This window comes from Stegodyphus dumicola, chromosome 7 (genome assembly GCF_044657685.1).
Source record: "Stegodyphus dumicola isolate Sdum_Otavi_A_Nest chromosome 7, ASM4465768v1".
Taxonomy (NCBI): Eukaryota; Metazoa; Arthropoda; class Arachnida; order Araneae; family Eresidae; genus Stegodyphus; species Stegodyphus dumicola.
The window spans coordinates 17,990,696-18,011,668 of record NC_140774.1 but is presented as its reverse complement, the minus strand read 5'-3'; the positions used below and the strand labels follow the sequence as shown (position 1 = coordinate 18,011,668).

General features: G+C 32.1%; 1 protein-coding gene across 16 annotated transcripts in view; it reads left to right on the top strand.

The window, feature by feature from the left end:
* Positions 1-20,973, top strand: part of LOC118184279 (tyrosine-protein phosphatase Lar-like) — a 732,937-nt gene that overhangs the window by 633,277 nt on the left and 78,687 nt on the right. For all 16 annotated transcript variants that reach the window (XM_085819916.1, XM_085819920.1, XM_085819919.1 and 13 more), the window contains 2 exons: positions 14,431-14,531; positions 16,927-17,122. In XM_085819916.1, coding sequence (XP_085676042.1) covers positions 14,431-14,531; positions 16,927-17,122 — 297 coding nt within the window. The remainder of the gene's footprint in view (positions 1-14,430; positions 14,532-16,926; positions 17,123-20,973) is intronic.

Genomic DNA, 20,973 nt, shown 5'->3' with positions numbered 1-20,973 from the left:
GATTTATACCCTCTTTTAATTCCAGATATAATTATTAACCATTTCTAAATGCTTGTCATTTATTTCAAAATGGATACTAGTGAGGGAAAATTATAATTACATATTATTAGGAAAAAAAAGGTCTCTCTATAGTAAGTTTAATATAGTATGCAATAAAAGGTTAAATTATGTTATCTAAAAACAGAAGAGACACATGCCAGAGTGAAGCATAAAATTAGCTAAGTAACAACCCTGTGTTTGGTGTAATTTAATCAAGAACTCAATTGATTTTGAGGGCAAACAGGTAAAGAAATCTGCAAGGCAGACGAATATGTGTGGTTTTTAAGGAATCGTTATTTTTTGTTTTTTGAATCAGTTAGATCATTGAGTTCTTTCATTCTGTCTTCTCATTTCTATTGATCTCTCATGTTTCGCCAATTAAAATTTGTCATGTTTTAAAACATTTCTCTTTTCAGTTCTTAGTCCATTTGTATAGTTGCTATCATAAATACATATAGCAATTTATATAAACAGATAAACAAAATGTACTTTTGTTGTCATAACTACTCTTAGCAATTAACAAATAATGTTAAAATATTACATAAATCAAAATATTAATTCCAATTAATATTAGCAAATATGTGTTTTTTATTTTCAATATGGAGTATTGTCTAAATGGTAAAATAATGTTTGATTGAAATTTAACTTTCTATATTTTCCGATTATTTTTTAGAAACAGATGAAAGAAAAATTAGGATTCAAACCCAGTTCTAACCATTTACACTGAGCATTATTATATACCCACAATAATAATATGCGCAAATGGTTAGAATTGAAATTTATTTATGTTTATTTTTAATTGTCTTTGAAAAGATATATTTAATAATTGATTGTATTCAACTCCATCACTTATTTTTTCATTATTTACTATTTTAATTTTATTATCACTTAATGAAATTACATTAAAATTTAAGATGCATGTTTTGGGCATGAAAACTGTTAACTTGATTTCCCCTTGGTTACCATATCTTTTGATTATATGATAGCTTGAGTTCTCTAAATTTTTATTTTAGGTGTTTCAGAATTGTAAAGTTGATATAAAATTGTTTTTTAATTTCAAAATGACATTAAAAAATAATCAGTGTAGTTAACTTTATTAATTTTAATGTAAATTTTTGTTTCTGTATATGTTTAAAGTTTTTGTAATTGATGTAATGTATTGGTGAAAACATTTATTTCTTTTTCTTAATTAAGAAGATAAATTAAGTTTTATTAAAGATATTAATAGAATTGATTAATAAAAAGCAAACAGAATTTATTTAAACTGAAACATTTCATTTAAACTGAAAGCTAATAGCCATATGCACATCACACAGAAGTGATCACTTATATAGATCTGTTCTTTGTTTATATTTCATGCTCATATAAGTAAGTATACCTTGCACACACACACACACACACACAAAAAAAAAAAAAAAAAAAAAAAAATCAATAAATAAGAGATAGTTCTATATCTACCGGTCTATTGGACCGATTGTTGAAATTTAACTTGCGTTTTCCATGTCTCAAAAACACGACTTAGGATATTTATTAGATTTATATATAACATTACAGTAAAATAGGTATTTTGACAAAAAAAATCAGACTTTTCTGAAGTAATTATACAAACTTTTTTGCCTAGTTTGATTCTATCACTCAAATTATGCCAAAGTGCCAAGTTTTGTAAAAATCACACAAGTAGTTTTTAAAAAATTAGCTCTCAAAATATTTGGTCTTCCATGTTAATTGAATTTGGCATATATTTATTAATATCTCTCTTCCTTTCACATTTCGAAATTTAGATTCATTCCAAAATAAAATTCACCTTTTTTTATAATTTATTTTAAAAATTTGTATTTTTAAATGATTTTTGTAAATTTTTTGAAAAAAATTTTGAATTATTAACCTATAAAATTTTTACATTCATCTTAAAGTAGATGTATTTCTAAGCATATCTGCAAAAAATTAGAGTTTTTTATTCAAAATTTTGTAAGATATGTGTGAATTTTGAAATTTGGCATATATTTGTCATGAGTGATATATTTGTGCATTTTGAAATTTGGCATATATTTGTCATGAGTGATGATAATACCAAATGTGGTTTATGCACTTTGTTAAAATTACTTGAAAGAATGAACGATGCATCTTTTTTATTCAGCTCATGCACAGTGAAAGGGAAAAGTAAATAGGCTATCATAAATTAAAAAGTTCGTCAAGTGAATTATTCTTGGCACAAATTGAAAAAAAAAAATGCATCAAAATATATTTTTTAATTTCTCCATAAATGTCAAAATTTATTATTTAGGCATAATTTCACCAAAAATTACAAAATTTATTATCTATGCATAATTTGAATCATAAAACCAAAATATGGAAAAAAAATTGGTATGTTATTTCAGAAAAAGTCTGATTTTGTGTCAAAATACCTATGTTAGAACATTGCTATATATAAATGTAATATATATCCTAAGTTGCGCTTTCAGCACATGGAAAACACAATTTAAATTTGGACAATCAGTCTAGTTGAAAGGGAGATATAGAAGTGTCCCATTTTTTTCTGTGCAAGGTGTACATGTATAATATTTAATGCTTTAATTTCATCAGAATTGTTTTTAGATTTAAATCATTACTCTCATTCAAATTTAAAGCATTATCTGAAAAAGTTTCTGGGTGTTTTGTAAAAGAAATAGTATAATGTTTACAAAATAGCTTTAAATACTGGTTTTAGATAAGTAACTTTTAAATTAGATATATGAACTGGTATACTAATTAAAGTTATCTTATAAATTAATAATGCTAGATGGCATCCTGGGTGAAATAATTATTTCACAATAAGTAAATATGAAATAGCATTTTGGCTTTTGTACAAAAGTCTACGAATGCAGTGCTGTAGGAAGTATATGGCAGTGTTCTCTGGGGAGTATGCTATGAATATCCATTTTGCAATGATTTAATTTATGGAGATTCAGCCTTGTTCAGAAATTAAAGCAAAATGAAAAATAATTTTTTTTTAAATTCAAGGAAAAATTATAAAAATTTAATTTAGGAAATAAAAAATGCAGCCATAAATCTTGAATACTGTTGATTTTAATAAACATGCTTTGGCTTTTAGAACTATGTTTGCCATTCAAATCTGTTTGTGCATTAGATAATAACTTTAGCCATCATTCATATTATAATAAAATGCTGACAAAACATTTCTGTGGGCATCCTAATGCAACATCTTATTATGTGTGTTTTCAAGTATTGTTTCAGTTCTTAAGGCTTACCATATGCAAGAACCCTTTAGAAAAAAATCATGTCTTTTTTTTTTTTTTTTTTTTTTTCATGAGACTTGTTATTGTTATCTGGAAAAGGCTAACAATTTAAATGTAGTTTGGAAAAGCCTTTCCTCTGATTCAATCTGATTTGTTGTGATGGTTTTCTTTAAGTAATGGTAGAAAGTGTTGCAGCCATAGAAAGAATCTCTGTTTATTGGAGAGAATGGATTTCATAATTAACTGGTATAAAGAAGTAAAAAGCCTTTAAAATGAAGAAATAAAAGAATAGACAAAAATTGCTGATGTATCAAAAAAGAGGAGGAGTAAAATAAATTTAAACCATAGAGAATTGTTTAGGTTATGAAAACTAATGACTGTCCCATGCTATTGCTCTGATTGAAGAGTGTAGCATAAGTAATAGTCTCTAGGAATTAAATCAATGCTAATTAAATCACTAGGAGGAGTCTAGTTAAAGTATTATCTCTTTAATATTATTTAATATTACAAAACAAAGCATTCTTTATTCCTTTATCTGTGAGATAAAGTCTCGAAGTCCCAGTGTATCTTCTGGTAACTCAGATGAGTTGAAAACCTTTTTCTTTCATGCCATATGATTCTAAAATTGGTCCCCCAGCTCTACTTCCTCCATCAATGAGTGAACCTAATTTAGGTTTGTCTTGGCAACCAAGATCAAATCCAGCATCATTATTGAATAACAGAGTTTCTATAATAAATTGCAATCTGCCTTTGGATTTTAATGTAAATAATGATGAAGCTGTGCATTATTGTATGCTACTTTAATGTGAAAATAAATGTTTCGGGTCAATTTGTGCCCATTTATAAATGAAATTATTATAAATTACTTTTACTATGCAATATAATAATTATATGAAATTATTATATTGCATAGTAAAAGTAGAACTTTTACTATGCAATATATAAAAATATGAAAAATGGCTTTCAAATGCTAACTAGATTATCATCTAAATATTTCGTAATATTTGGCATTTTTATGTCCTATTTTGAAGCTGAACTATAGATTTTATTAATGCAGTTCATCTGTAATTCTTCAGATATGTTAACATAGATAATAAGAAGCTGGATATGAAATAGCAAAATTGAATTGTAGTGAATATGTACAGCTATGCTATGTCTAAAAGCTTACTCAGTGTCCTGTAGACACAACTGGACGCCGCGGCACGCAATGAATTGGAAGTTGATCTGTCAGCGCTATCCTTATCTTCAGGGCAGATGTTTTATTTTATTTGGCTTATAATTCCTTACTAAATGTAGTATTTCATCTCGATGTACTCTGTCTTTGATATGATTTAAATCAAATTACTCGTCATTATAATTCGCTTCCGATAGTGAAGAAAGTGACACAGAGGTTATTGAAAACGAAAAAATTTTGATTGACAAATTAGTCGGTATTTTCGACACAGCAATTATAGGACTTGAACAGCGGAACTTTGTAACTGAACAAGAAATTATGTCTGTTTATAGAATTAAAGAGAAAGTATTATCACATAAAACGAAGCAACTTAAACAACTTACATTGAAAGAAATGTTTAATAAAGTAAACAAATAAATATTAAGCTTTTTTTTTTTTTTTTTTTTTTTTTTTGTAAATTTTGATACCCTTTAGATCATAATTGTTCTTTATTTCATAAATTACGGTTTCATATTTTTAATTTTATAATTTCTGCATGCCATCTTACCAGATTTAAACTGATGATCTATAACCCGGAAAAATCGATAATCCGGAGTCCCAACGAGTCCGGATTAACGACTTTTGACTGTATTAAGTATTGCACTAATTATATTAAATATGTACTTATTTATACTAAATGTATCTTTTAATTCTGGTAAACTTGGAACCTAGTCATATCTAAAGAAAATAAAGAACCTGAAGAACTTAAAGAACCCTAAGAAAATTGCATACCTACCTAAGAACCTAAAGAAAATTGCATACTTACGTACCAGTAAACATGTGCCTAAACATGAAGTAATGATACATTTGAATATAAGAAATTAATAAAATTTTCAAACTAATGCACTCATCTTTAGTACTATAAACCAATTTTAAATCCTTAGTGTTACTAATAATATTCCCTGATGACAGATCTACAAACTAATAGCATCAGATTTAAAATATGCTAGGTAATGGAAGTTCTTGGACCATAAAAGCACCAGATTAAAGATATAGACTGACATAATAAAAATTACATGTTTTGTACTAACTAAATGAATCTTATTTTGGAGAATATTACTTCTCAAAGTAATGTATGGAATTATCATATTATGTTTAAATATAGTACCATATACAGGTAAATGTATCAGGTTCAATGTTTCTTCTAACCTTCTTCGGAAACATACAATGACCTGACTAGGAACAGAGAGCTTACTAAAGCTATGTTCACTAATTGTAGTAAGTAGACAGGATACAGACGAAGGGTATACAAGACCCTTTATTTTTCTTTATATACAATGACTTCCGTACTTCGGAATACAATGACCCTCCACTCGGGGTCTAACGTAAAAGGTATAAAAATAAAACTAAACTCTAATTTAACTTTAGAATAAGATTGGCCTTATAATAACAGGAAGCGTATGTAGCACAGAGACTGTGAACACTACAATACGTTTAATTTATCAAGAGGATTAAAACCTCTGGCCTGGAAGGCAAATAGCAACTGCGTAACTTCTAAGGTAAGCGGCCTGCTTTGAACTCACTGCTTCCTCTCTCCTGCTTGGCAAAAAGGCCACACTTAAATACTTGGCGTTCGCCAGACAACTTTGCATAAACTCCTTCACGCTTATAATTCTGGCCGGAAGTAGAAAATAAGAAGTGATAGTAAAGATTTAAAATAAAATAAACGTTAGTAAAACTTAAGATCCTTACATACTTCCTGCCAGAGTTAATTAGTTTGAAACTGAGGTCTAAAACGACCTTGTTGAAAACTTTTAGCTCTAGAAACTAACGCGAGGCCAACCTTTTACAATCATAACTTAGCTAGAAACTAGAAAATTTAAAAGAAAGAAATTTGTTACAATAGCAGCTCCCGGGATATACAAAAATCTTTTTTTTTTTTTTCATCTGTACTGCATCTAAACAGGAGCTTTATTCAATTCTGGTTCCTTCCAGAGATCTGGAAGGAAAACTAGTTTAATGAAATGTTACAGAATGACATTGCAATTAACATATAGAATATACTTCTCTTAACATTCTTATTTCATTCATGACTATTTTAATTATCTCTCCCCGTGCTCTCTGACATGTGTTGTAAAAGAACACCAAACACGTATGTGTTTCTGTCTACGTGTGCCACACTTCCTCCTACAATGAAAACACTAACGTGTTAAAATTCAACATACGAGACCTTCTTAACACACCCTAATTTCAACTCTAAACCCTGAGGTACTATTCTAAAAGTGGCTAACTCTAAAGTGTAGCGTCAGAGAGCCTAACTACATCATTCAACCTTTACCACATATTCGTCATGATTTTAATCTTTACAGTCACACGAATAACAAATTTTTAACATTACTTTCACTTTTACCATATCACGGTATTTCTTAACATTTAAAATAACAGTTCACATGTATATAAGAACATATCAACATGCCGTTAATTTTACACATTTGAAAACATACATTAGTAGTACATTGTTAACTTCTATTCTTTTCAAAGCAAGTGCCAATTCTTTCTACATTGAAATAATACTACATTTCAAAAAGTCTTTCAGACTAAAACTTCTCTCTTGCTAGAATGTTTTAAATAAAATTTATACAATAACTTTTTTTTTTACAATATTTAAGTTCTTACACAACGCTATTATACATCAACTTTAGTTTTACGCGCGAGTAATTGAAAAACATAATAAGAAAATCGGTCACAACTCATTTCTCGCCCTTTCGGCGATAAAGGTAGACCTCGCATGAGGTAAAACTTCTTGAAATCTGCCACTTGCAGTAAGAATGAAAGATTAACTCAAGTTTGCAAAATAACATAAAATTTTACTTATCTTTGTAATATTCAGACATCCTTTTCTGGGCCCAGTCTTTAAAGGTATAGCTGATAGTAGCTTGGTTGATCCTCCTTCTTGTACGGGCTCGCCCTTCAGTGCTTTCCTCTGGAAGCTTCCGTTTTTCACCAGTACGGCCACCCTTGAACACCTTCCTTTTGTGCTCTGCTTGTGGTCTTGGCCGTTTGAAGGCAGCTGGTCTTGGTGGAACCGGGAAACTTCTGTCGTGATCCTGCTTGGACCTCGTTGTTGGCCGTTCAAATTTTTCTTGTACTTTTTCCTCCGCCGCTGATGGCCCTTCCGCAGTTCGGCGACTTTTGCTGCGGAAAGTTCTGTCGGATGAGTCAATCTTCCATTTCACAGCCGGGTTATAGTTGCCGTCCTTTCTCCCGGTCCTTTCCACATACGTCGTCCTTCTCCCTTCTTCATTCTGGGGGTGTTCGTGAACTCTGTTTTCTGGACGGTGGAACGGCTTCTTTTTCTTTGTACCTTCAATTTTTCCGCGGGGCAATTTTCTTTTCACTTGCTTCTGTCTCTCATTGGCTTGCCCTTGTACTTGTCGTTTTCCCACCTCTGGAACTTGTACCTGCGCTGTCTGCCGTACCGGATCCTGCAAAAGATCTGAAAAGATTTGCATTTTATTACGGTCATAGAATGGTTTTATCTGGTCAATGTTTGCGGAACAGGTTTCACCATTTCTTGCCTTTAACACTACAACAGCGTGAGTTATTTTTTCTATAACATATGGTCCTTCAAAGCGTGGAAAAAATTTGGCAGTTTTATCTTCTGGTGCTGAAGAAAGTGAATGCTTAATTTTTAGTACTTCATCCCCTACTTTATAAGTTACTCCCCGTCGTTTCAAGTCATAATACAATTTTTGTTTTCTTTGTGCTACTTCCGTATTCTTTTTTGCTTCTTTTATTAGTTTGTCTATATCACCCATTTTAAATTCTGGGGCTCTTTGTTGCACATAAAATAGTTTATCTAACGGTGTTATAACCTTTCTGCCTAGAAATAACTCAGCAGGAGTTTTGCCCGTTGTATCATGTTTTGCGGTCCTAAGGGCGAAAGCAAATTCATTGACATAGTTATCCCAGCTTTTATGAAAATTTTTAACATAACTACGGATAATTTTCACTATATTTCTGTTGACCCGTTCCGCTATATTTGATTGCGGCCGATACGGGACCATTTTTAAATGACGTATGCCCAGTTTTTGGCACATGTCTTCAAATATATTACTTACAAATTGAGGACCATTATCCGATATAACTTTTAGGGGCGCCCCGTATTTTAAAATATATTTATTTAAAATAGAATCGGTAACTAATTTCGCGGAGGCTCGTTTTAAGGGAACAATTTCGGTCCATTTACTAAAATGATCAACTATAACAAGGAGATAGCGACTTTTGTTTAACTGACTTTTTGGGAAAGGGCCCAATAAATCGATGCCGATTATTTCATTTGGAAATTCGGATTTAATACTATTTAGAAACCCGGCCGGGCGGAAATTAATATAAATAACGGCTTGACATGTTGGGCAGGACTGGACATACGCCCTTGTTAACTTTTGCAGTTCAGGAAAGTAGACTGCCTCGCGTACGCGTTGGATAGTTTTTTCGAATACCAGCATGAGAAGCTAAAGGGCTGTCATGGAGCTCTTGCAGGATATTTAATCTAAGACTAGCTGGGATAACAGGTCGAAATTCGTTGTTGGAATTCGTAGTTTTTGTGTAGAATAATAGACCATCTATTAGTTCGTAATGGGCCGCCCTATTTCTTATCGCCACAATATCTTGGTGGCTAAAATTTTCAGGATCCTTCAAATACTCATAAATACTTCCAAACTCAGGATCCTTACCCAGTTCGGTTATTACAGTTTCTCGGGAATTTATTGTACACGCTGTCAGCATTGCAACTTTTACGGTATTACCCTGTTCGTCTAATTTAATTCGTGATAGGGCATCTGCTACGATATTTTCCTTTCCGGGGGTATGCTTGATTACCAGATTATATTCTTGCAGCTTGAGTGCCCATCTTATTAACCTTGGGGATAAATTTTTCCCTGAGTACAATCTAGTTACCGCCGCATGATCAGAATATACTGTTATCGGCGCCTTTCCAAAATAGACTCGGAACTTTTGCACTGCTAACAGAACTGCAAGTGCCTCTCTCTCGGTCGCGGAATAGTTTCTTTGTGTTTGATTTAAAGTTCGGCTAAAAAATGCCACGGGCTGCTGATTTTGCGAAAGTACCGCTCCTACCGCATAATCTGAAGCATCCGCTGAAATTTCTAAATTTTCATCCTTTTCAGGAAATTTCAACACAGGGGCTTGCGTTAATGCTTGTTTTAATTTTTCGAAAGCACTATTGGCTTCAGCCGTCCACGAGAATCTTGCCTTTTTCCTTTTTAATTTTAACAATGGCTCAGCGATAGCCGCAAAATCTTTTATAAAGGACCTATAATATGAACAAAGTCCTAGAAAAGAAGAGAGCTTCTTTGCCGTGTTTGGAGTCGGATACTTTTGTACAGCGATTATTTTTGATTCATCTGTCTCGATCCCTTCTTGCGATATTTTGTAACCTAAATATTTTAATTCAGGGGCTGCAAATTTGCACTTTTCGACATTAACTTTTAGACCGGCCTCATTTAATAAAGAAAACACCTGTCTTAAATCCTGTATATGTTGGTCGAGATTATCACTAGTAATAATGATATCGTCTAAATAGATAAATGTGGACTTTCCAAGAACAGGTCTTAACACAATGTCCATGCATCGCTGAAATGTTGCTGGGGCGCCTGAAAGGCCAAACGGCATACGCAAAAATGCATAAGTGCCAGACTTGGTTATAAAAGCAGTCTTAGGCACGTCCTCAGGCCTGACCCCTATTTGAAAATAACCATTCGTTAAGTCTAAAGTCGTCATAAATTTGGTTGATTTTATGTTCCTTAAAATTTCTTCTATGATCGGTAACGGATATACCGGATATTTCGTTATGGAATTTAATTTACGGTAATCAATAGCGAATCTCCACCTTTTTGGATGCTCCAAAGGATAATCATTATTTTTCTTACATAAAACCACCGGACTAGCATAACTACTTGAGATAGACGTTATGATCTTTTTACGTAGCATATCGGTAATATGCCATTCTATAATTTTTTCCTTATTCTTATCATACCGGTATGGTTTTTGACAAACCGGCAATGCATCTCCAGTGTCAATACTATGGTTAGTAACCTGAGTAAATCCTGGAATATCACTAAATAAGGAAGCAAATTCACTTACCACTTGTCGGATTCTATCTTGCTCGTCATTAGGCAGGTGGTCAAGATTTAACCTTGGCGGTTCAACCTTTTCTACACGCACTGGTTTCATCGTCAGCTTAAGGGATGCTGCATTAAAATCCAGTGTAGCTTGTGTGTCTGAAAGAAAGTCTATTCCTAGGATTAAATTTGCTTGCAAATTCTTTACTATAAAAAACATCACCTTTACTTGTTCGTCCTTGATACGGATGTACAAAGGTACTTTACCTACGCACTTACATTGTTCTCTTTGCGCCGCTAATACTGTTGTATTATCCGCATTATATATGCGGTATTTGCGAAAATACTTTCTAAAAAAGACTTCTGCCACACAGGAACACTGCGCGCCGGTATCCAGGAGTGCGGTGGCCGGGATATTATTTACCAAGACTTCAATCTTCGGAAGAGTTAAATTTTTCAGCATTACTGTATTTAACTTGTAGGAAGAGGGGTTTTCGTGGCCTTCGGATTTCCGCACCCTCTCGTCAGCAGAAATCCGTTTTAGTTTAAATTATTTTTTCTTTCTGTGCTTTCCTTCTTTCTCCACTGGCCTTGAGACTTTTTTCCTGGGTTGCTATTGAACTGTCGACGTTTGCCAGCTGTTTTTGAATGCTCGGGTTTCCTTGCCCACTGATTCGCTTTTTCTCCGTAGCCATGTGCTTGAGTTTGCTGTAGTCTTGGCGTACCAAATTGGTTTCGCTGTTGATATTGGCGTCTTCTTTCGACGTCCGCCGTTCTTCTACTTTCAAACTGCATTGCTAGCTCAAATAACTTTTCCAGTGTAGTCGGATTTCGTAATTCAATAAAGTCTTGCACTTGGGGTAGTAACCTCGGCAAAATCACTTGAATTATTTCAGGATCCGGACGGTTTCCATACAAGAGCTTGAAAACGTGAATTTTTCTTAAAATAAAGCTCGAGAGGTTTTCCATTCTTTGTTGATATATACTGAAAAGTTCTGTTTCTAATTTCGCACGATCCCTTACAACAGGGAAGGCTTTTAGTAGGGCAGTCTTGAAATTTTCGTAAGTATAGGTGGGACTTCCTGCTTGACCCAAGAGACTTCTGCCGATACATTTGAACCAGTTAAGCGCTTGGCCCCTCAAAGCGCTGGTAGCTAAGGTAACTTTTTGAAACTCGTGCACGGGGTAGAGCATGAAGTGGTCATCCAATTTTTCCAAAAAACTGGTTACCTGTGAGTTTCCATTAAACGTTGCTTCTGGTTTCATCGAAGCGCGCATGGTCTGGACGATGTACCCAAATCCTTCCAGAGCGGCAGCTGGCATTTCTAGATTCTGAGCCGTTTCTGCAGGCAGCACAGGTTCTTCTTGAAATTCGGCCATGCTTATTCTTCGTCGGGCGCCACTATCAGGTTCAATGTTTCTTCTAACCTTCTTCGGAAACATACAATGACCTGACTAGGAACAGAGAGCTTACTAAAGCTATGTTCACTAATTGTAGTAAGTAGACAGGATACAGACGAAGGGTATACAAGACCCTTTATTTTTCTTTATATACAATGACTTCCGTACTTCGGAATACAATGACCCTCCACTCGGGGTCTAACGTAAAAGGTATAAAAATAAAACTAAACTCTAATTTAACTTTAAAATAAGATTGGCCTTATAATAACAGGAAGCGTATGTAGCACAGAGACTGTGAACACTACAATACGTTTAATTTATCAAGAGGATTAAAACCTCTGGCCTGGAAGGCAAATAGCAACTGCGTAACTTCTAAGGTAAGCGGCCTGCTTCGAACTCACTGCTTCCTCTCTCCTGCTTGGCAAAAAGGCCACACTTAAATACTTGACGTTCGCCAGACAACTTTGCATAAACTCCTTCACGCTTATAATTCTGGCCGGAAGTAGAAAATAAGAAGTGATAGTAAAGATTTAAAATAAAATAAACGTTAGTAAAACTTAAGATCCTTACAAATGTTCTGATTTAAGAATGAAAAATAATGTTTGATGTTTATTCTTCATGTTCTTTAGCAATGCAGATTTTTGATACAATTTGTAATCATTTTCGCACGTATCTGCCTATTGAAGGGGCTTATGACACACTCGAAGGATCGAGAATATGGCATCTATTGTTGAACCTGGGTCGTAAAATTTCTTTATCAATATGCAAACTATTGTTTCATTAGGTGCACTTTCAAGCTAATTGTCAGGAAGCTTTGTCCAATGATTACACAAAGCTTCCTAACAGTCAGTGCATAACACTCACAATTCTTATAATGAATTTGTGCAACCAAAATTTCTAGTTTCTTTGTGTAATTCGCATAATGACTAAGCAGCAGCATAGCTGTGAAATGAGCTGACAGTATTAAATTCCAGCATTGTCAGGTCAAATCCAACTCAACATTCTTGAACCACAACGTTTGCCTGTTTAAAATATGTTAAAATATTTTCTATATTTTAAGAATGAAATATAGTGGAGGGGGGCATATTAAATTCAGGGCTTATTTGGGGGGTGTCCTATGTATGCGGTCAAGGTTTTGTGTTAAAAAAAATTGGAGTAACATAACTGATTCTTTCATCCCTCAAATATGTATTTAGTATTTTTAGTTTTATTTGTTGAATAAATCTGATTTAGGTTTTAGAACTACTAGCCATTGCTATGGATGTTTATAAGATTCTATCTAATAAATATAATGTTATTTGGAGGCTTGATCTTAACTTGAACTGTGAAGTGACTGTTCGCCAAGTTCAACTTTTATGAGGAACAACATACGGAGGGTAAAAAGACCCTTTTATTTCCTTTTTTACTAAATCAACTGAAGCTGTGCAGAGATATTTAACACATAGTTGTCTCTTATCTGCCACCAGCATAGACTAACCAACAACTCATATGCTTGGCCATAAAATAACAAGCTTAACTTTGAGAGAAATAATATGGCTGAAAGGTAGTGTATGCTCTAAATGCACTCTTAACATGCACTGTCCGAAGTAACTCAGACACAGTTTAAATAGTAGCTTCTACCATATTTTGTGTAATGCCTGAAACTGAAATATCATTCTAGCTAAAAAGTGGGTTTTGAAAACAATTCTTTATAGGAAAGGTTGCTTCCAAAATAGAATTAACAGTTAGTTAAACTTAAATAAAAAACCCACATGCTAAAATATTATATATCGATTTAAATAAAAAACCCACATGCTAAAATATTGCGATTGGTATGGTTCTGCATTTATTTTCTTTTCTGGGGGAGTAATTTTTATTCTCTGATTTATCCTTTTATTTTTAGTATAAATATCTATTAAATATGGCTATTAGCATTCGTTTTACTCAAAATGATGCATTGATTCTTTGTGTTATTTAGAAATTTAAAGTTGCATAAATAATATTGAGTATTTTATATAATACTCAATATGGTTTATTATTTTTACTCAATATTTAATAATAATATTGAGCACTTTCAGAATTTAGCTCAGAAAAACATAGTAATCGTGTTGAAAGCTTTTTTTAACTTTTTTCTGTATTTCAATTTTTCTCAATTTAGTAAAGGCACAGGATGGAAAATTGTAAAATAAATGTGTGTTTGTTATTTAATGCAGTCTCTTTTTTTTTCCCCCTTGTTGCACTACTAAACTGTAAGTATTAATAAAAAAATATGAAAACCATTAAACATAATTTGGAATATTGTTAGTGTAATTCTTATTAAACATTATTCCATATTATGTATAGTGTTTGTTCTGAAACTTTGCAATTGTCACAGCAAAAATATCGTGATTTTTCAAAGATACTAAAATTATGAAATGTGCTACATTTTTTTTGTAATAATTTGTTAACTAACTGGTTTTTAATCACCTTTTTTATTAAGAACCTGGTAGTGCTCCCAGAAATGTTCAAGCTAGACCTCTGAGCTCTAGCACTATTGTCATCCAGTGGGATCCTCCAAAAGAGCCAAATGGACAAGTTACGGTATGCAAACATGTTTGCAGTATTATTATTTAAATTGTTTTCTTAATAAAAAATGGTAAATGCTAAATAGCATGATAGAATAGATGAAAATTATGCATTCATAGTTTATTATTCAATACCCAGGGTGTCCCATAAGTTTGTAAATATTGTAAAAATTGAAAGAATTGGTATAATTGAACTCGGTTTGTGAAAAGTTATTCCCGTGAGCTTTTTGGGGGGGTAGGGGTGGGAAAGGGGAACATATTTTTAATTTTCATCAATAGAGGGTGCGCACAGACGCAGTAACAAGAAGCATGTAAATCAGAGTCCTATAAATTGCAGGTTTGACTGTTAACAGCTCATTTCTGATTTTCCCTTCTACTAGCTCAGATGTAGAGTTTTAATTGTGATGCTGACATTAGTGGATAAAGCATTATTAGCTAAACTGTTTTACCTCAGCCAAGAATAGCCAACCGCAGCTTTACGAAGGTTTCGGACATAGGAGGGATGGAAGAAAGGTTCAGGTCCAATCACTCTTTCTGGACTGCCTTCCATGGTATGACATTTCGACGAGATGGGGAGTTTGTGTCATCGCCTTCGCAGTGTTGCACCAAGTTTATCATAGGTCTGTACTTCTGAGGTGGTTTCGCAGATTGACACTGTAAGGGTACAATCAACAAGTGCAGTAAGTAGCGCATGAGAAGTGCCACAGAAGAGTGGTATACCGCATCCTTCACAGTGTTTTAAAATTATGTTAAGTTGCAATCAGTCCACTGGCTCTTATTAAATGACAAAGCTAAACAATATGAATTTGCAGCTTTGTCAAAAATTGATGAAAATCCACAATAGCTTCTCAATATCTTGTGCCACAGAACAGTGGTATACCACATCCTTCACAGTGTTTTAAAATTATGTTAAGTTGCAATCAGTCCACTGGCTCTTATTAAATGACAAAGCTAAACGATATGAATTTGCAGCTTTGTCGAAAATTGATGAAAATCCACAATAGCTTCTCAATATCTTGTGGACAGATGAGGCTCATTTTACATTGCATGGAATAGTCAACAACTATACCTGTAGGGTTGGGGATAAGCAGAACCCACATGCCCTTACTGAGGAGCCCCTGCATTCACCGTGTTTAACTGTTTGGTTTTACTGTGTCCACTATTATGAGCCCTTTTTCCTCTGAAGAATACTGTTCAAAAGCTGGCTGAAAGACTTGCTCAGTTACTTAAATGCTGCAACTGCTGCAGGAGAATATGACACCACACTAACTGCAACATAATGTCTTTGACATTATTGAGAAGGATAAATATTTAGCAGTATGTAATTAAATCTTCAAAACTAGACATACAAATGTATGACTTATTATGCTTTTTTTTTTCCCCCCTTTAACTCTGTTTGCTTTTTTTTCTAACTCCTCCAACAACTGTTATTCAACATTTTGATTCTTCAAAGGATAAAGAACTGCATAGAAACAATCTGTTACAAAATTCCCGAACAGTAAATTATGTGGTTAAACTCAGTTTTATTTAAAACTAAATGCTAATCTAATCCTGTAAACTGCCAGACAAATTCTTGTCCCATCTTTTCCAGTCAACACCAGAACATTAAGTAAATACAATATAAAATAATTAAAAATTTATTTTGAACAGGAACTCAAAGCTAAAATAATAAACAAGATTAACTTCCCTTTCTGGGTCTTGATATACACCAATGATTGGAAATATTTACAAGTGAGAATTTAAATTTAGTTTCTAACAACCTGACTATGCTATTCAAGGTTATTAATGTAATTTTTAATCACAGAAAAATGTACCAAATTTGTAGCATCAATGCTAATAACAACTCATCATGGAGAAGCCTTCAGTATTGCTGTTTCCACATGTGTGTCTCAAGCTCTTCCATCTATAAAAAATTCATCTCATTTTCATATTTTAATGGAGTAGAAAACAGGAGAAATTAAAGACACAATTTAGCATAAGAAATAATATATTGATTAAAATAAATTTAGATCAAATGTTAATCATACTTAAAAAACATATCAAAGCACACTTCGTTTCATAATTAGCATATTAATGAAACAATAGTTTTATTATGATTTTAAAAATAATGCAAATGTTGATTGCTATTTTTCAATAAATTAAATTACTTATAAATGAAAATGCATGTTTTTATTCATGGCCCATGAACCTAATAAGTATAAAATGTGCTAATGCAAAGCTTAATTAAAAGAATTCGGAAAACTTAGCATAAACTTTTAAATTTATGTAATTGATAAGCTAAAAATCATGTAATTATGATTGTCTTTGCTTTAATATATTTTCTGTCTTATACATTATTTGAACAAATTATGTTTATTATTTTAGGACATAATTTAGTTTAAACTGATCTTTTTGTTTACTTCTCTTTTCAGGGTTACAAAGTGTATTACACTACACGGCCGAATCTTCCCACATCTGCCTGGAATACTCAGCCTGTAGATAATAACCAATTAACTACCATAAGTGACCTAACTTCCCAAACTATTTATACTATCCGTATCCAAGCCTTCACTAGTCGCGGTCCTGGTCCTCATTCTGCCCCAGTTCAAGTAAAAACTCAACAAGGAGGTAAATTTCCTGTTTAATGTAGGATATTTTGCATTTATCAATCTTGGCAAATGTTTTTTGTAATTACAGGGTTGCCACACTACCTGAAAATGTCAGGGAATTCGAAATTTGACCAAAAAATTCAGGGAATTTAAATATTTTAGTCAAAATCTGGAAAAGTCAGGGAATTTCATATGGTGATCCCAAAAAAAGCAAGTTTTGCGCCAACGTTGGAAGCAATCACTTTCTTAGCAAATAATGTATCATGTGGGCGTGGTAGCTGGCATAGAGCCAGTTTTCACAGCTCCAACCAGACTGTCTTTTAGAAAGGCAAAGCAGGTTTCCAGCAACTTTTGTTTCCAGTAACCTCGAGAATTGAGAGACTAGCATGCCCATGTGCAGTGCATGTTAAAGTAAAGAAACTGCCTTCCCATTCTTGTATAAAACAAAAATGGTTTAATCCTAGTATATGGTATGTAAGGATTTGGCAACATTATGATGAGCAGTAAATGGGTCATTTTGGTGTTGGTGACAATTTTCAAAATTGTGCCAAGGCCTTAGCGTATACCAGAATTTTACGGCAAAATCTTTTGAACCCTCTTCTTTTTTTTCCCCCCTCCAAATTATTGATTATTGCAATTCAATTTTAAGCAATTAATTTTAATTTTAATATTATTCAAATCATTTAATTGGTTTCTTCCATCTATTTATTATTAGTTAATAATACTTTCAAGTTTCAGGTAGTTTTCTCTGGCATAATCCTGAAACTAATTTTATCTGATGACATTTTACCACAAAATTTAATGCACATATTTTTTGCTATATATATGCAAGTCATATGTAATTGGCAAATTTTAGTGTTTTCAAGTGGTACCATAATTAATTTTACCTCTCAGCACAGCCAACGTGCACTATGCGGATAGACTGGGATTTTCTCATTCTTAAAACATGCCTGGAAAAGTCAGGGAATTTCATTCTCCTGTTTGAGTGGCAACCCTGTAATAATCTTCATTTTTGTTGCTGTATTTTAAAAAATAAAACTTCCTATATCTCATATTTGATAGAGAAATCATTTAAGGCAGTTGCTTTTTTATGAAAACTTTTTGGCTGATACAGCTATATAAAAATTCCTGTAAAACTTTATAGATAATCCTTTGCAGAAATGCTTCTTTATAAATTCTAAAGAAATTTTATAAAAATTTTTACGGAACAGAATTCTATAAGTGTATTTTATAATGCCTTCACAGAATGGTGTTCTATAAAAATCTGAAAAGTTTTTAAGCTTTGATCAAAGCAAATGTTTAGTTTCTGATGTAATAGATGGGATACAAAAGAGCAAACACTTTTTATTCAGAGACATTGAACCATTTTTGAATGAAATTTTTTTTAGCTGAAGGTTATTTAGCTTCTAAACTTATATAATTGTTTGTCCAATTTTTTGTGCAATATTGCTTATAAACACAAAATTTAAATCTTGTAAAAAAATCAAATCAGTTCAAGTCATAAAAGGAATTAAAAGATTAAATTTATGCAGTTAATTTATTGTATATGTGTCCCTGATAAGGCAAAGGGTTTCTTAATTTGAATTTAACTTAACTATGCATTTGTTTTTAATGAAAATTTTTATTAGAAAAAATGACATCTTTTCTGGAAACTTTTATTTTCAGAAAAAATTAATTTAATTAAAATTTATTAAATCGTTTTAAAATTTAGGTTAAAAACTCTGTTCAAAAATAAAAATTTAATTTATTCTTTTTAATCACAAAAGGAAATGTTGGTTTTATAATACTTTTAAATACTTAAAACTTCTATGTGATTTTTTAAGAAAATTAAAGCAAGGAAACCTGTTTAGAATTATGGTCCAATTTTCGGTAAGCTGGATTTGAAGTAGAATTCTGTTAGTTTATTCTGTGGTGATGTTTTAACACCATTATGTTCCAAACTCATTAGAAGGTGAACAAAAAGGCTACAATTTCGACAAAAGCCTCAGAAACAACTTTATTTAACAACTAAAAGATAAAAATGCATCTTAGAAAATTCTAAATATTTAAAATGAACACAATCATGACCTGACATCAAACATCAGCTATGAACAGGCAAGAAGTGAATCTCCTGGCAAAAAAAGCTCGTTTTTATTCTTTCACTATGATGAGCATGCACACACAATAAAAAAGGATGTTACCATTCACTGCAATGAGAATGTTCTACCATAATTCTTTGTATGGAAACTTAAGAAATTATCCAAATTTTTGTAGAATCTTGCATTTAGAAGTTTAAAGAATTCTATAGAAAATATCTGATCTACTTTATATAAAACTGGGATATAATTATGAAAATATCTAAAGAAGTTTCATATTGGATTTTTTAATAGATTTCTGTAAGACCTGACTGTCAGTATTTTGAGTTGTGCAAAATATGAGACTAAGAAAATATTGGCAAGAAAAATTGTCATTATTTAAATTAGGAGGTCCTATTTTTTACCATCAAAATTAGAAGTTATTATTAATTTTACTCAGTTAATTGTGTATTTCTTAAATTTAAATTAATTATATTTTTAAGTTGTTTGATATTTTTGTTTATATTTATATACTGTTTATCAAAAATGAATTAAATTTATTATAACTTAATGCAATAATGAATAATTTATAGCCTTAAACAAATTTCAATTTTTTTTTTTTTTTTTTTTTTTTTTTTTAAGATACTATATTTTTGCCAAAGATCTTTTAATGGCTTTTATAAAAACTGGAAAAGTCTTACAGACTGCAACAACATTTGAGCAGATTAATTATGAATACATTACTAGATTATTATAAATACATTGTTGGTATATTAGTAATAATTCAATTCATGAGGAACTAAATGTATATCAATTGCCTATTGCTACCATAAAACTGAAATGTTTCAAAAGAAAGTTCAGATGACTAATGATGGAGTCAAAATTTATGAATACGATCTTATTAATGCTATTAATAACAGGCATTTCATGTCAGTCTGAAATATCTCTACTGTTAATACTTTAATTTCCTTTTGCCTTTCTTCTATTTTGGCATTTCTTGTATTTTCTATTCTTATTTAAGTCACTAGATTGACAGTTTTGTTGCACTTTTTGCCAGTGTTTTGTGATTATAATTTTTGAGCAATTTTTGTATCATAATTTGTTTGTATCAAGATAAGGTTTCAAAACATCAAGTAATTTAGTCAAGGTATGGCTAGAAGCCTTGGTACTTGAATATTGCATTCATCAATTATGATAGTAATTTGTATACAGCCATTAACTTTGAAAAGACTGTTTTTGATTATTTGGGGATAAATTTCATAAGCATTTCTCTACAACTAAAATATAAGTTAGTATCATGTATTACCGGGTCTTATCAGAATTTCTACATTCAGAATAATCTTCTTGTGGTATTTCTTAGAGAGAGAAATTATAATGGAATTATATGTCATTTTAAGTTAAAAAATAATCTTTTATAGAATATTATGCAAAAATGTATGAAATCATTAGTCATATAGGTTGTGGGTAGATAGGAGAAGCAAACATTCCATAGTAAAGAAGACAGTAAACATGTGAAGGCAATTGATTTAATAGATGTCCAAAAATGCATTGTGTGGGTGGGTGCTGTCTGACTATTGCTGAAGTTTCTTTGAAACTGCAGACTTAGTTCTCTTTTCTCAAACTTCATAGTTGATATGTATCAAGAATGGAACACTGGCACAGTTAACAGCTTTCTGTATCACAAGTATAAAGTCTCATATGTTGTTGATTACAGATGGGATTATCTTTGTATTTATTTGGTAAAGCACAATCGGCTTGCAAGGCATATATCATTTAACTTCTATAATTATCATAGGGAACCCAAGTACACATCGGA